This window comes from Bos indicus, chromosome 16, assembly GCF_029378745.1.
Source record: "Bos indicus isolate NIAB-ARS_2022 breed Sahiwal x Tharparkar chromosome 16, NIAB-ARS_B.indTharparkar_mat_pri_1.0, whole genome shotgun sequence".
NCBI classification, from domain to species: domain Eukaryota; kingdom Metazoa; phylum Chordata; class Mammalia; order Artiodactyla; family Bovidae; genus Bos; species Bos indicus.
The window spans coordinates 2779916-2795250 of NC_091775.1; the positions used below are offsets into that span (position 1 = coordinate 2779916).

A 15335-nucleotide genomic window follows, 5' to 3' on the forward strand; every position below is an offset into this window, starting at 1 on the left:
GCCCTCCAGCCTCACCCTCGCACCCTTGGCATGTGGAGATGACGAGTGGCATCCTCAGAACCTAGCCTCTTTTGAGCAGCATTGCCAGTTCTGACTTGCAGATTTCCCTGGAAATCACTTGGTCAGAAGCTGGTCATTTGCTCAGCTGTGTGGTCTGGTCCCCTGGGGGAGGCGTCACCTTCTCTGTGAAGGGTCCTCGGGTCTGTCCCTACCCCTGCGTGGCTATCCCACAGAGCTCCGAGGCTGGGAGGAGAGAGCCACACTGGCCTCGCCTCCCCCTGCAGGCCAGGGCCTGAGGCCACCAGGTGACAGTCATGCTGATAACTGATAACCGTTGTCTTCTTTTCTCCCCTCACAATGCTAACCCATCGGGAACTAACAGCAAGCATTCAGAATGAGCGTAAGTCCCCTGGGCGCCTGTCTGCACTGTGCCTCTGGGAGGTGGCGGGCAGTAAGAAGGGACGGGAGGAGGCGGAGGCCACTGGGCTGCCAGAAGCTTCTGAAAGGACTGCTGCCCCCGTCCTCCAGTGGCTGGCATGGCAGTGCCATGAGGACTTCGGATCTTGGGGCTGGGAGCTGGAGCTGGCTCTTTGGCTGCAGACAAGCCCCTGGGAAGGCCTCTGGGGACTAAAACGGCTTTCAGCCCTAGCCTCACCACAGTTTCCAACTATTGATCCTACAGAGCTCAGAACCATCATGGCAACTAGGTTCTGGAAATCGAGCTGCTTTTGGTTCCTTTATTCATTCAATGAACATTTATGAAGAACTGTTGTACGCTAGACATTGTACTAAGCATGAGAATATATGAACAAGCAAACCAAAAGCCTGGCCTTCAGTTTCTCATAAAGACAGGAACTTAAAGGGGTTCTTCTTACGCTTAGTCCTTGACACACCACGCCCTTTCTTGCAACCCCGTTTAAGCAGTTGGGTCTCTAGCATGGGGCACTGCTCACCGCTGCTGGCCTGCTTGTCTGGGTGGCTCCTGAAGCTCTTAATTTCAGCCGTTCCCCAAGGGCAGGTCCCCTGACTGATCACCGTGTGTGCTCTTACAGTGTCCCAGCCCCCGACCATCACCAAGCAGTCCGTGAAGGACCACATTGTGGATCCCCGTGACAACATCTTGATTGAGTGTGAAGCCAAGGGGAACCCTGCCCCCAGGTGAGTGCACAGCAGGTGAATCCAAGCTGGGTGGAGGGAACAGGACCTGCCAAAAGGGCATCAAAGCCGTTCCCTTCCCCCTGAGCCTGATGATAGCTGAAGCAGCTGAGAAATCCATTCAGAAAATGTCCGCTAGGCACCTATTAGGGAGAAGGTACAGTTTGGATAACTAGGAAATGTGGTTGATGAGGAATCTGGGGGCCAGGAAACTTCACTGGCTTCAGTTCACACCAAAAAGCCAGGACTAGATATGAAGTTTTCTGACTTTGAATATAACATTCTTCCCACTGCTTATGTTTCCAGCATCCACCCGATGCTTAGCTTACAGGAAGTTCCTCTTCACGCTAACTTTAGTCTTCCATTCTGCATTCATGTCTGCTTATTTATGTGCATATCAAGATCATATGGTGGGCTTTCCTAGTAGCTCAGATGGTAAAGCATCTGCCTGCAATGCAGGAGACCCAGGTTCGATCCTTGGGTCAGGAAGGTTCCCCCCTGGAGAAGGAAATGGCAACCCACTCCAGTATTCTTGCCTGGAGAATTTCATGGACAGAGGAGCCCGGTGAGCTACAGTCCATGAGGTCGCAAAGAGTTAGCATGACTGAGCGACTAACACACACACACACAAGATCATATGAGATATCTGCAGACACTAATTGCAAGCCGTTGCTCCTCACACCATCTGTTCGCCCACCTCACCGCCCTTCAGGGAAAGACCCATGCCCTCGTGGAGAGGAAGTGAAATGAGGCTCGGAGATGTCAGGAACCTAACCCCAGGCCTCTGACACCCCAGACCAGGCATAACTTCTACCAAGTGATAAGCACTGGGGATGGGAATGCCCACCCTTTTCGAAGCAGCAGCCGCAGGCTGGAGCTCCGGCAGCCTCATGGTGGCCTTGTACCCACACGTGACAGGCCCTCGTGCAGTGTGTGTCTGTCGCAGGAGCCGTGAGGCGGGCAGGGCCTTGGGGTGGGCACCCTGCTTCTGCCTCCCTCCACAGGTGTGCCCGAGGCGGCTGGCCCAGAAGCAAGCAGGGCCTCGTTTGCCCGTGAAGAAGCAGGAGTCTCTGGCAGGGTATCTTGACCTCGCTTCTCAGGGTTGGTCTTTCTCCCACAGGCGTTTGCCAGGCAGTGCCTGAGATTCTGAGAAGCTGCCGTCGTCCGTGCTTCTTTTAGGCTATGTCCCGGGCAGACACGCGTCCGCCCCCAGAGAAACAGAGGATGTTCTAGTCTCTTCACGTAGGGCCCAGTTTTATTAAGGCTACTTTGTATTTTAAAACTGCTCCTCAGGGGTTGTAATGCACAGCCATTTTATAATCTACATCCTCTGAGCGGCGCACAGATAACCTGGGGCCATTTCACGTTGACCTTAGAGTCAGTTATCGAATACTGACACAGGCGGAGAAGGGCCCATTCCCTGATGTGCTGGGACCGGTGGAATAGGAATTTGGATTTGGGTTGGGAATGGTTAGGGGTGGGAGTACCTGCTCATTCTGGATTTTAAAAAACCAGAATCGCTACCTGCTCTTTCAAAGAGCGCAGTCCCCCTCGGCCGCGTGGTGTATCTCACTTGCAGTCGTGACTCCCAGCCTCAGTTGGTGGCACGACTTCTGTCAGGGGCCTCCTCAGAGACTCCCCTGGGTGGGACCCAGGACCCGGCATTTCATCAGGGGTCCGAGCAGGTCCTGCTGCTCAGCCAGGGATGGGACCCACTGGTCTGGAGGAATGGTTATGGCCCGAGTCCCACTCTAGGGCCCTGAGATTCTGGCCTAGAGCTGGGAGCCTGGAGCCCACCCTCTACTCTTGGTTGCCCCTGACCCTAACCCCCACCCCGCATTGTCCACAGCTTCCACTGGACGCGCAACAGCAAGTTCTTTAACATCGCCAAGGACCCCCGGGTGTCGATGAGGAGGCGGTCCGGGACGCTGGTGATCGACTTCCGCAGTGGCGGGCGGCCAGAGGAGTACGAGGGGGAATACCAGTGCTTTGCCCGCAACAAATTTGGCACGGCCCTGTCCAATCGGATTCGCCTGCAGGTGTCCAGTGAGTGCATGGGCCTGGCCCAGGATGCCCCGCTGCTGGGTCTGTGGAGGGCAGGGCGTAGACGGTCATTCCAGAAGGGCCACCCGCCCTTGGCCTGCAGCTACCTGGGGCATCTGCATGCCCGGCCTCTGAGCAGGGGTGCGCCTCCCTCAACTCAAAAAATTTCCTTGGAAAGGAAGTTTCCAAACCGCTGTGGAACAACCTCACTGACCCGTCCGGGGCAAGGGGCAGGGAAGGAGTAGAGCCTTGGAAGATGTGGATTCATTCAGTCTGACGACTGTCCCTCTCGAGGGCCTTCTTTGTTCTCCCGTTTCCTCTTCTCTTTGCCCTCTTAGCTGCCACCTTCTAACCCAGCTCCTTGCCCAGCCCAGCCGTCACCCTCATCGAATCCTCCTTTGTTTCTCCCCAGAATCCCCCCTGTGGCCCAAGGAAAACCTCGACCCTGTCGTGGTTCAAGAAGGTGCCCCCTTGACGCTCCAGTGCAACCCCCCACCTGGGCTTCCATCCCCGGTCATCTTCTGGATGAGCAGCTGTAAGTCTCGAGGGCCTGGTGTTTTATTTCTGTTTTAATTTTTGGAGAGTGTTGAATGGGAAGGGGTCTTCCCAAGGCTAGACGACCTTGACTTGTGAGAACAGATATAAGGTGGCCATGCGACTGAGGACACGGGCTTTGCAGAGAGAGGTTGCTGGGGCTCACTGTTGAGCCTGCCTGCTATTAGCTGTGTGATCTCAAGCAACTTGTTTAACATCTCTGGGCTACGGTTTCCCCTTTTAAAAAACTAGGACTGATAAATGTATTTATGTAACAGAATTATTTTAAGGATTCAAAGGACAATATGTCCAAAGTGCTTATAACAGGGCCAGACATATAGTAAGTGTTCAGTAATATTTGTGGTGATGAATAAGAGCAAGAGAAAAAGAAATGGGTCAGAGGACGAACTGCCAATCGGCCAGTCGAAGGCAGGTTGAAACCAAGCCTCCTTCAATCTTTGGTTAGTCTGGATCTGCTCTGATTCAGTCTTCTCGTCGGACAGAAGAGGGATTAGGGAATGAAACTTTAGATAAAGGAGCGATGGGGAGACAGGGTGTTTGGAGCAGGGAGGACAGAGTACCTCATTCAGAGCTTGTCCTGACTCTGTTTTGGACAGAGGCTCTCTGAACTGTCCGCTGTTTCTTCCTGTGTTTTCAGTCGGGATAAAGGGAGGGGGCATTATGAAGATGGATAGAAGGCTGCCATCTCTCTGAGCTTCTCCCTGGCTTCCTCCCTCCCTCCCATCCTGAATGGATGGCTTTGTGCTCAGTCATTGTCCCCGCCTTGTCTCATCACAGTGCGGATGTGTGGGGAGGGCAGCTGGCCACAGGCCGCAGGGTTGGTCTGTGAGCCCCTCTCAACCCCACACCACGCCGGATGGTGTTCACGCTGCTTCCTGAGCACATCCCATGACCCTGCTCTCCATTCTCTCCGCCACCTCCCTAGCGGGAGCCACCATCAGCTTTTCCTTGGGTTACAATAATCATCCATACCTGGCCTCCCTGGTCTTTCTAAAAATGATCCTTTCATTCATATGCCCTCCCCACCCCCGCTCCCCGGTTCAGGCTGTGGGTTCTTACTTTTAGCACACACTGTTCCTGCTGCTTAGAAACCTCTTAGCTCCTTCCTCTTCTGCCTGGTAAATGTCACGGGACCTTCAAGCCTCAGCTCAAATCCCAGGATGGACTGGGTACTCCTCCTCTCAGCTTATCCCCTTGTCACAACTTGATAAAATTAATTAATTAAATAGAACTACTTTTCAAGAGAAAGAAAAAGCAATGGTGACTTGAGAAGCAATCATCAGGGATAAGAAGGAGATACCTGTGAGTAAGTTGTCAGCCTTATATTTTTACAAACCTAACAGCCTAGAAACCTGGTCATTTGCATTTACAGATACAGTGCTTGAAAAAAAAACGTAGACAGTGTGGTCAGCATTCTCAGCCACTCCTATGATGTTATTAATCTTTAAAAAAGCACACATTTTCATATTTTAACATCTCTAAAATTGGAAAGTGTCCTAAAGTTGATGATATACATCCTTGATTGGTGTATATCTGACAGTTGGTGGTGCTTTTTTCTTTCTTGGGGATGAGTGGAGGTTTAAAAAATAAAACAGGTGAACATGCATCCTGGTTTGGGGACCATCTGAAGGACTGTGTTTCCTCCCTCTGGCCTCGGAGCCAGTCAGATCTTTTGTGGCATGAATAGGAAATAGAAAGGTGTGGTCGCAGAGCGTGAACACGGTGGACAGACAGGTCTGAATGGAAATCCCACTCCCCTTCACTGCTTTTGCAACCCGGATCTTGTTAAATCCTCAGCTTTCTTAGCTCTAAAATGGGAATAATCCCTGCCTCAGGGTTGACAGTATTCAATCAAATACTGTGGAGCTCCTGGCCCCAGCCTGGCCCTCGGTAGGTGTTCAATCACCAGAACTATGATGATTTTTATTGCTGTTACCATTACTGCTAACCTCCCCCTGTACCCCTGCTTCCTTATAGCCATGGAGCCCATCACCCAAGACAAACGTGTCTCCCAGGGCCATAATGGGGACCTGTATTTCTCTAATGTGATGCTGCAGGACATGCAGACAGACTACAGCTGCAATGCCCGCTTCCACTTCACCCACACCATCCAGCAGAAGAACCCATTCACCCTCAAAGTCCTGACCAGTAAGTGTGCGGGCCCCTGCCCGGGGCTGGGGGCCAGGGGCTGGGAACAGCAGCCCACCGAGCCCAGACAGCCCTGGGCACTGGGATCTGGGAAGTGCCTTGTCCCCATGGCTGACCTAGAAATTCTTCCAGCTCACGGCGCCTGAGTGACTCTAGCTGCTCTTTAGCCATATCTCTTGATTCTGGAGCCTTGAGTTAAATTCGGTCCTGCTCCAAATCAGTGCTTCTCAAACTTTGGTGGAGTCAGAGTCACCTGGCAAGCTTGGCGCCCTCACCTACATCCAGTCCCTCGCCTGCCCGAGAGTCCTGGGCCTCTCTGGTCTATTAGTTCTCCAGGTATCCTGGAGACACACCAGAATTTGAGAAGCTCTGCTGTAAGTGGTCATTCAACATCTCTCTCATGCAGTCAGCTTGATTATTTCTCGTCATGGTTTGGTTATCTTTATTTCTAAAATAATAGCATGGAATATCTAAATTAGTGATACCGCAAAATAAATTGTGTTTGATTCTGTAATATTAATGAGTATATGCTGAACCATATGGAATTGCTGTGTTTGCAAGTTGCAGGTTTATCTTTTAGTTTTATCTGTTTTCACTTTTGTTCCCTGATTGTTTGGCTGGTACCAGAATGAATCAGCGTTTCCTGACCCATTTTAGCATTGATGACCCTTCACCAGGAGAGAGAGAAGCTCTCAGTCTAGAGAGTCACTTTTTGCCAGAGACCAGCCAGCCTGGAGCTTTGGCTACAAAGTCCTCGCCTGCTCAGGACACTGGAAGTGGCTATGTTGGTTTATACTGTGGTTTTGTCACTGACCTTCCGTATAAAAGCCCCCAAAGATGTTCATCTGTCTCAGGCAGTTGTGAATGTTGCTTTCAGCACCGTGGACAGAGGCAGTAGAGGAGGCGCTCAGGCAGAGGGGCCCATGTGGGGCTGGCCGTTTCCACAGGTTCAAGGAAAGGGGCTGAGCCCTGGCTTCCCAGAGCGGACCCATGGGTGATTGGTGCTATCTCCTGGGTGGGCATGAGAGGCAGAGGAAGGCAGGGGTGAGCTCGCCCCTCTCTCAGGACATGTGGGCCCTTCTCGCCTCACTGGCCCCTGCGTGATGGGAACCGCAGTGCTGCGGGTCAGCCTGGCCCCACCCTCCAGCCATCCCACGGGTAGAGATGGGCCCCCGAGGCAGCTTCCCTCCTGTGTGCCTTCTCCTGTTGTGGGTTTTTTCTCTTTTCCTTTCTCTTCACATTCTTCCCTTTTTTTCCCTTCTTCTCTGTTTCGCCTCCCCTTTCCTCTTTTCCCCACTCGTCTCTCTCTGAACCCCATTTCCTCCTCCCCTAATCTCCCCTTCTGACCTCTGGGGCTCCCCACGCCCTGCTCAGAGCTGCCTGTACTCTGATAGCCAACAGGATGGCCAGCAACCAGGGACAAGCCTTGCTTGTTCCTAGCAGGGTTGCCCAGCTTCAGTCCACTTGCTGCCTCTTCCCTGGTGTTTTTTATTCTGGATTCAGGCCCAGAGAGGACCCCTGAGAAGAAAGTTGGGTTGTCTGAGTGCAGAAGGGACTGCCTGCCAGCTGGCTGAGCCGAGGAGGACAGTCTGGTCTGCCCAGGAGCCTCTGGAGCCAGGACAGGGCAGGCAGCCTCGGGCAGTGGTGGAGGGGCAGGATGTCAAGGCAGCACCTCCCTGGACCTCCTTCATTGCCTCACCGGGGTCCCTCTCTCCCGACCCAGGCTCAGAGTCTGCCTGCTGTGTGGGGACTGCAGAGTCAGGTGGCCACTGCAGTCCTGGGCAGAAGCTGTCACTGGTACGTGGGGTAGAGGCAGGGAGACAGAGGTGGGGAAGAGCCTTCCTTTGTAGAATTAAGCAGTTGAAGATTTCAACAAGCTTTAGAAGTTGGACTTTCCAGAAACATCCTTTTCTCTACCAGAGTTAGGTAAGGGATATTTGTTTCTGCTGCATTTCTGGGTCCCCTTCTCCACTGAAACTCTCGCCTCCAGTTGCTGAGAAATGCGCTGGGCGTCGGGGACAGAACCCTGTCGGCTTCCTGGAGTTCTCCCAGGGGCAGCTTTGGCTGGGAGCAAGTTCTGGGCATCCGTGCCAGCTCAGAACTGGGTTCAGTTGCTTAAAATAACTCAGCTGTGCTTTCTCTGCTTTCCTGCCTGGAAAGGACACAAGCGTTTTCTTGTACCTTCAGAACCAGGTCTGGGAGTGGGAGACAAATCAGACAAGTTGGGACAGCTTCAAAGACTGTTCTCACCAGGGGTTTCTTTCACAGTCTGCCCACTAAGGAAGAAATAAATCTCATCACAGCCAATTTTTTATTATCTGCATTAAAGGAAGGAGAGAAAGGATCTGATACAGAACACTGGGCAATATAAAATCATTTTAAAATCTTGCCTTGGGAAGTAGTCAAAGACAGTGAAGTGGGAATAACAAAGAGATGCCTGTCCCACTTCGGTCCCAGGTGCCTCCCGGGGACAGGAGGCAGCCGTGGGGAAGGAGCAAGGCTGTCCTTGAGTCAGGCCGGAGAACTAACCCTGCTTCCTTTGCCATCTGTTGTCTAAGTGGCCTTCTTAGAGGCGTCAGGAAGTCTCCCTGAGTTTCTCAGATGTGCTTCAGAGTCCACAAAGCATGAGGTCAGTTCTGAGCATGGGCCCTTCTGTTGCAGCTGGTGGCACAGGAGCGTGGGGCCCCCCCATCCTCCGAGGCCCAGCTGCCGCCCCTCCCGCCCCACGCTGCCCTGCCTCTTCATGCCAGTGAGGGTCTCGGGTTCCACCTTTACCTCCAGATAAACCCAAGCCACCTTCCCACACACAGGCAAGGTCTTCTACAACCAATATATCCCTGTTTAAAGGATGGTTCTGAATAATGAAACCCCTTCTAGTGGACGTTAAGCAGCTCTGGGATGCAGAGCAATGCTGGTGCTCCTGTTGCCTCCCTGCCATGAGTTATAACAGGATTTGATCCGTCTTCCAAGATGCAAATGCTCTGGCAGCCTCTCCTCCCTCAGGCTGCTGGGCTGGGTCCAGGCTTCTCAGGGCGTCTGCTTGGCTTCCAGTCGGCGCTCCCATCCCGACCCTCTGTTGGTGCTGTCAAAACTTGAACCGGTAGCTGGAAGGAGACGCTGGTAGGAGAATGAAAAGCTCCTTAAGGATGTTGGCATGATCATATGCCCCATTCCAAAATGTCTTTCTCACTGAGGATTCAATGCCCAAAGGTTTTCATTACCCAACATCAGAGCCCTCTGGTTTCTTGTTCCATAAGGGATGGCTTCATCCTAAGCTAGTCCAGAGAGCTTTGAACCTCTATCTTGTTAGCAGGCCTTTCCCTGTTCTAAGTGTAGAACTCACAGCTCACGCACTCTCTCCTGTCCCTGGCTCCCTTTCTGAGCCTAAACTCCGAAGCTCAGCCTAGCTGTCCCCCTCTCCCAGAATCACTCCTCACCTCCGCAGAAAGAGGCGTTTCTGCCAACAGACTCAATCTGGAGACCAGGATAGTGCCCATCTGGGGAGTTCTTGTTGCTGGTCAGCACATGATTGCTGGGCACTACCAAGGGTCCTCCTGTCCCATTCTGTTGATGATCTGTCTCTATCTTCTCCCCTCATTTACCTCCCACCCCTTGCAAGTTGGCTTCTGCTGGGGTGGGGCTTTGCTCTTGCCCCAGGGCTCACTAACATTCCTTTCTCTTTAGTGACCCCAGAAGCTGGCCTGACCCAGAGTCCTGGGAACAGAGGATTTTGGTGGAAAAGAGTTGTTCAAATTGCTACAGGATACCACTAATTCATATCTCATTTGTTTGAAATTATAGTATGACCAAGCAATTAAAGGTCATGCCTAATTTCTTTATTAAAAAAGAAACTTACTATTGCCTTCTTTTGCAGGGTTTAACCTTTTCTTCCCTTCTGGGAGCTGTTTTGTGTTGCTTGTTCTTCACCAAGCGTATTTCCTTTCCGAATATGCTGTGTGTTTCCTTTGCGAAAGACCACTGGTGCTCCCTGGTTGTTTTGTGGCTTTGCATTTCTGTTGTTCTCCCCCGTTTTTGCCTCCTTGACCTCTCCGTGGCCCCTGTTTGCTCACCCTCTTTTGTTTATTGCAGACCACCCCTATAATGACTCGTCCTTAAGAAACCACCCTGACATGTACAGTGGTGAGTCGCCGTGGTAGCCTTGGGAGTAACCTTGCCTGTCCTAACCCCAGTTTGCCTAACTCGACTGACACCATGTCATTAACTCGTGCCGGCTGCCAAGCCTTACAGTTGGCCAGGTCAGGGTACCAAGGTGACTCCTCCAGAACTGGGAGGAAGGTGGCCAGTGCGGAAGGTGGAGGTGCTTATGTGATGGTGTGGTCTCCTCAGAGATACCTGCCTCCAGTTGTGAGTTCTGGACAAGTTTGACCTACCTGGTCAAACCAGGGTAGGACTTCAAAACAGCTTCTCAGAGGTTCAGTAGAAACTTAGGAATCAGTGGTGGGTGGACAGAGAATATCTGAAAATAAGGGACTTCCCACAGTCAGGAGGAAACAGGAAGTCTCGTTTCCATCAGTGGCTTAAAGAGCACAGAAAACTTTGTAGTCTTTGATTAGCCGGGTTTAAGTGTCTAGATGTGAATTGCCTGCATCGTGCTCTAGCCTTAGTCACTCAGCATACATTTCACAGGTCTTACATCTCTTTAAAATTCACCTGGGAAATAGGAAGAAGAGTCTTGCTCTGAGTTTTCTTTCAAGGTAAGTATAAATGAAGTTGGACCATCCGTTGCGGTCTACACCTGGTTCTCTTCCCTCCTCTGGAAGTGCACTCAGATCCAATCCCACCCCCTCCACCACACATTTGCAAGTCATGGAACAATTTCCATGAGGCATATTTCTAACTCATCACACAACTGGTTGCTCAAGCTGATTAGTAGAGTAATTGGCTGTTTCCACACCTGAGCTACCCCCCAAGCATGGCTCAAGGATGTCTCGTTTTCCTTGAGCAGCCAGAGAAATCGTCATTTGCTGGCTCTGGAGACGCAGCTGCTCCCAGCATCAGTTGTGGCTCAGAGCTAAGGCTGCAGGTCCCCAGGGGGGTCACTGTTGGCTCAGAAAGATAGGAAGTGTCTGTGCGCTGATGTGTTAATATCAACTGATCGGTGTCTGGAGTGGAGGACAGGAAGGGGGAGTGAGAGCCAGGGAGACAGGCAAAGGCTGTAACTTGGCATCAAGCAGCCAGAGCCATGCTGAGATCCTGCCAAGGAGATTTACTGCCCGAGAATGCAGGAGACCTTTGTTGGATCCTGGACATTGCTTTCAAAATAATGGGGCCAACCACCTTTATGTCCAGAGCCTCAGAGCACTGGTGAGAAATGTGCCTTTTTCTAAATCAGATTCTGGGTAATCTGTCATGGAAGTAGTCTTTAGGTTGGAGTCTGTAGAAGCCAGTAAGTCTCGTAGAGGCCATCTGGTCCAAGCTCCTTGCTGTATATAAGATAAACCATCGAGGCAGACGTGTAGAGTTGTTCTATCAGTGATAAGTTTGAGTGATTCTAGCCATTTAATAAACTAGTGTGTGACCGGTGGTGGATAGTATTGTGAGTAAGCAGGAGTTAGAAGAATCATCCAAGACTAGGAAACTAAAAGCTCACGGGAGCTCACAGGAAGATTAGCCTCATCTCCTCAATCCAAGGTGGATGGGGCTGACCAAGTATGACCTGGGCTAGAAAGGGTATAAAGGTCAAAGTGAGGCACGTGCTGAACCAAGGACAGCTAGCTCAGATGCTTCTAGAAGAAAACAGAAGGTGAAAAGGAAGGAGAGAAGATACAGTCCTTCCCTGAGTTCCTGGACCGAGAGGCGCAGTGTGATGAATAATGCCCAGTACCCCTCTGGGCTTAGCTTTGAATATGCCCCTTTTGTAACAGCAGGGCCAGCCCATAACCACACTTTTCCTAGAGTGGTTTGGTATCCTGTGAGTGTATGCCAGGTGTCCCCTGACACGCTAAGTAGCAGGCGGAAGCTGGTCTGAGATGGTAACTTGCCACTTAGAATTCATCCTGGCAAGGAGACAGGCAGAGCGTGCCCTCTGAGGCAGTCTGCCTGGAATGAAACTCAGGTTCTAAGACATGCCATCAAGCGACCTTGGACAAGTCATTTAGTCTATTGGAACTTTAATCTCCTTTTCTGCAGAATGAGTATATTACCTGCTCCAAAAGATTGTTGTGAAGATTAAATAGGATAATGTGCATATGTCCCTAGTGAGATGTGAAACACATTCATGACTAATAAATGTTACCATTGTTGGTATTAAAGAGGATGGTTTAGTGTTGACTGGATCAAGCACGGTTGTTCTTTGCTTCTGAAATTAAGAGGGAGGTGGAGGAATTGAAGAGAAGCTTAGGGGAGAGAGACAGGCACAATCACAGGAAGAAAGTACTATGGAGGGAGAAATTGTAGGGCAGACTAGAAAAATGAAAGCTTTTCCGATTCTCAGCTATGCTGAGAGCAGAGTAAGAACAAAGCTCCAGCTACTGCATGAGGGGCTGGGGATAGATTTATGGAAGAGGTTTCTTGGCAGTAGAAGATATTAAATGTTACTAGCAAAGAGTTTTGCTCATCTTCTGGGGTTGCTTGGTCAGCCATTTCTAGAGCCAGAGAGGTGGTGAGATGCCAGGAATCCAGCCCCGTGAGTTCTCAGTTCCGAGAACTGGAAGCAGCAAAGGTAGGTCCAGCCACCCTAAAAGCTGTGTGTGGCAGAGGTTTTCAGACACGTCTGATTCATTGAACTCTCTTCTGCTAACACGCAGCACTCGACAGAGGCAGGCAACTCGGGTTTCCCTTAGTCTTGCCATGTCCTCTTACAGGAGGCAAGTTTGTGCTGAGGCAGCTTTCATTGTCTCTGTAAAGCCAAGGTGGTTGAGGCAGAGGCATCTCCTGATGTGCCCCTGCTGACCAGATTCCCTGGAAACCCATGAGCCCACTCTTGCACCACAGCAAGAGCAGCAGAGGATGGCTGCCCATGACCTCGAGGTCAGATGAGCCCATGTGGGAAGCTGTGAGTCTTCAGAGATGTGAGCGTTAGCAGCTGGATTCTGAGTTTGTTCAGATATCAGGTCTGACTCCAGCCTTGATGATTTATGAGAATAAGAGAAGCATTATCACACTGGAGAGGCTGGATCCCCACCTCTGAGACAGATCCTGTAAAACCCCCTGTCATCTTCCAACACACACAGCTCATAGAGTGATCACCTTTGTCTCTAGCACTCTTCCTGGGTCTGTGTCTCCCAGGAAAGGAATGAGCTACCCTCCCTTGGGAGCAGTGGCTCCCAAAGGTACCAGCTGGATTATCCTTCTTAAACTTTCCTGTAAATCCATTTCATGTAAGAGGACATTTCTTCACAGCCTCCCCTTTGAGTCCAGCCTTTTCATCCCTTAACGATCCCATGTGTCACCCTGACTCCTCTTTAAGCTTTCCATGGCCTTAACAATCCAGTTGAGATGTCTTTGGAGCCTCTTAATTTCCAGCCCAGCTTCTGTTTTTCCAGTTTGGGAGAGAAGGATCTCCCTAACTTTATTGAATAGACATCCAGGAGAGAAGGACTCTCAGCTGAGATGGCAAGAACCAATATTTGAGGGAAACATTGTGGAATAGTTTCACCAGAGAAGCTCATTAAAACAAAAATATCTTTCTCCTTTATCTCTTTTGCCCTTGAATTTTGGTATTCTTTGGTTTGAGTAAGAAAGATCTTCCCAAAACTGACTGTCAGTCGTAGGAACAAGTAGGGTATCAGTCTTTAAAGAGAGGGGCAGTGTAGAATAGATGGTGCAACCCAAGCTTTGGCTCCAGTGGTCCAGAAGCCAAACATAACTGGCTTGTGACTTTGCCAAGTCTGTTGACTCTGCTGAGCCTCTGTTTCCTCTCTGGAAAATGAGAGGCATACCCCCAGGTTTGCTGTGACTTTCAAACGTGACGGTGGTGGTAGAGACGGAGCCGAGCCCGGTGCTTGGCCTGCAGTGAGTGGCCAAGTGGCAGCCCTGACTGTGACCTCTGCCTTTAAGATGCTCCTCCCTGTATTTCTAAACTTTGGCCTGGTTGCAGTGGCTTCTCCTCCTTTAGGGCGACTCTGGTTGCTAGCCCACATCCTGTAAGTGAGGAATGCTGTGGCCTTTTTATAGGCCCAGCTGCAGTGTGTCCAGGCAGCCACAGGGGGCCGCTGTGCTCACTTCCCCTCTCCCATCCTTGCTCTGTTGGTCGTGTGTGCTTACAGGGCTGCATGCTAAGGTGTGAATTAAACGTCCACAGGGACACACATTGGTTGCCGCAGGTTTGGGTCCCACGTGGAAGGAATATGCTGACTGAACTTCCATGGAACCCCCCAGTTCCCAGCTCTCAACAGATTCACCAAACTGGCACCAGAGCCTCCTGCCTTCAGATCTGCTTCTCCTCCCGGTGCCCCTGACCTTGTGTTGTCTGACCATTTGGGTGACTCCAGGTTGATGGGTGGGAGGAAGCTGCTGCCTTGGCATCAGGCTTCTTTGGTACTGAGAGCTGGATGCGCTTAGAGTTACAGATGGTAACCAATTAACCACATAATGGATTAACCCCTTCAGTAGCCAGTGTTGTATGTGTGTGTGCTGGTGGGGCAGGTGAGGACATCTGCATAGAGCAATGACACGGGGTAAACTGTTGCCTTCTCTTTTCTTCTTTCCTCCTCTTGAATTTATTCATTCCACACTCATTTACCAAGCACTTGCTACATGCCCTGCAGTGTGCCAGCAGACTAATTACCTCCACGCACATTTCATCATTCTTTCCCCTTGATAAAAGGATAAAATACACGCCAGTTCTGTGACACACGCTCCTCTGATGGCTGATAGAGAGAAGCTGGGTGCCCGCAGGACAGGAGCCCTGCTGCACCAGCCAGACCCCAGCTAGCCCCCGAGCCCAGCAGGGGCACTGAGACAGGGTCCCCGCCACTCTGTCCTCATTCCACCAGCACCCAGTAACCGTACCTACCCCACCCCGCCTGGACGCATGCCTGCTCTCACTCCAGGCACCCAGTAACAGTACCTGCACGCCAGGCACCCAGTAACAGTACCTACCCCGCCTGGAAGCACGCCCGCTCTCACTCCAGGCACCCAGTAACAGTACCTACCCCGCCTGGAAGCACGCCTGCTCTCACTCCAGGCACCCAGTAACAGTACCTGCCCCGCCTGGAAGCACTCCTGCTCTCACTCCAGGCACCCAGTAACAGTACGTGCTCCGCCTGGAAGCACGCCCGCTCTCACTCCAGGCACCCAGTAACAGTACCTGCTCCGCCAGGAAGCACGCCCGCTCTCACTCCAGGCACCTAGTAACAGTACCTACCCCGCCTGGAAGCACGCCTGCTCTCACTCCAGGCACCCAGTAACAGTACCTGCCCCGCCTGGAAGCACTCCTGCTCTCACTCCAGGCACCCAGTAACAGTACGTGC

The 15335-nt window shown here is 51.5% G+C and overlaps 1 protein-coding gene across 20 annotated transcripts in view; it reads left to right on the forward strand.

Moving 5' to 3' along the window:
* Nucleotides 1–15335, forward strand: part of NFASC (neurofascin) — a 201904-nt gene that overhangs the window by 130666 nt on the left and 55903 nt on the right. For 11 of the 20 annotated variants that reach the window (XM_070767783.1, XM_070767781.1, XM_070767791.1 and 8 more), the window contains 6 exons: nt 383–400; nt 1053–1158; nt 3005–3201; nt 3611–3733; nt 5731–5901; nt 9991–10041. In XM_070767783.1, coding sequence (XP_070623884.1) covers nt 383–400; nt 1053–1158; nt 3005–3201; nt 3611–3733; nt 5731–5901; nt 9991–10041 — 666 coding nt within the window. The remainder of the gene's footprint in view (nt 1–382; nt 401–1052; nt 1159–3004; nt 3202–3610; nt 3734–5730; nt 5902–9990; nt 10042–15335) is intronic. The other 9 variants (XM_070767784.1, XM_070767797.1, XM_070767798.1 and 6 more) reach the window with 3 other exon arrangements.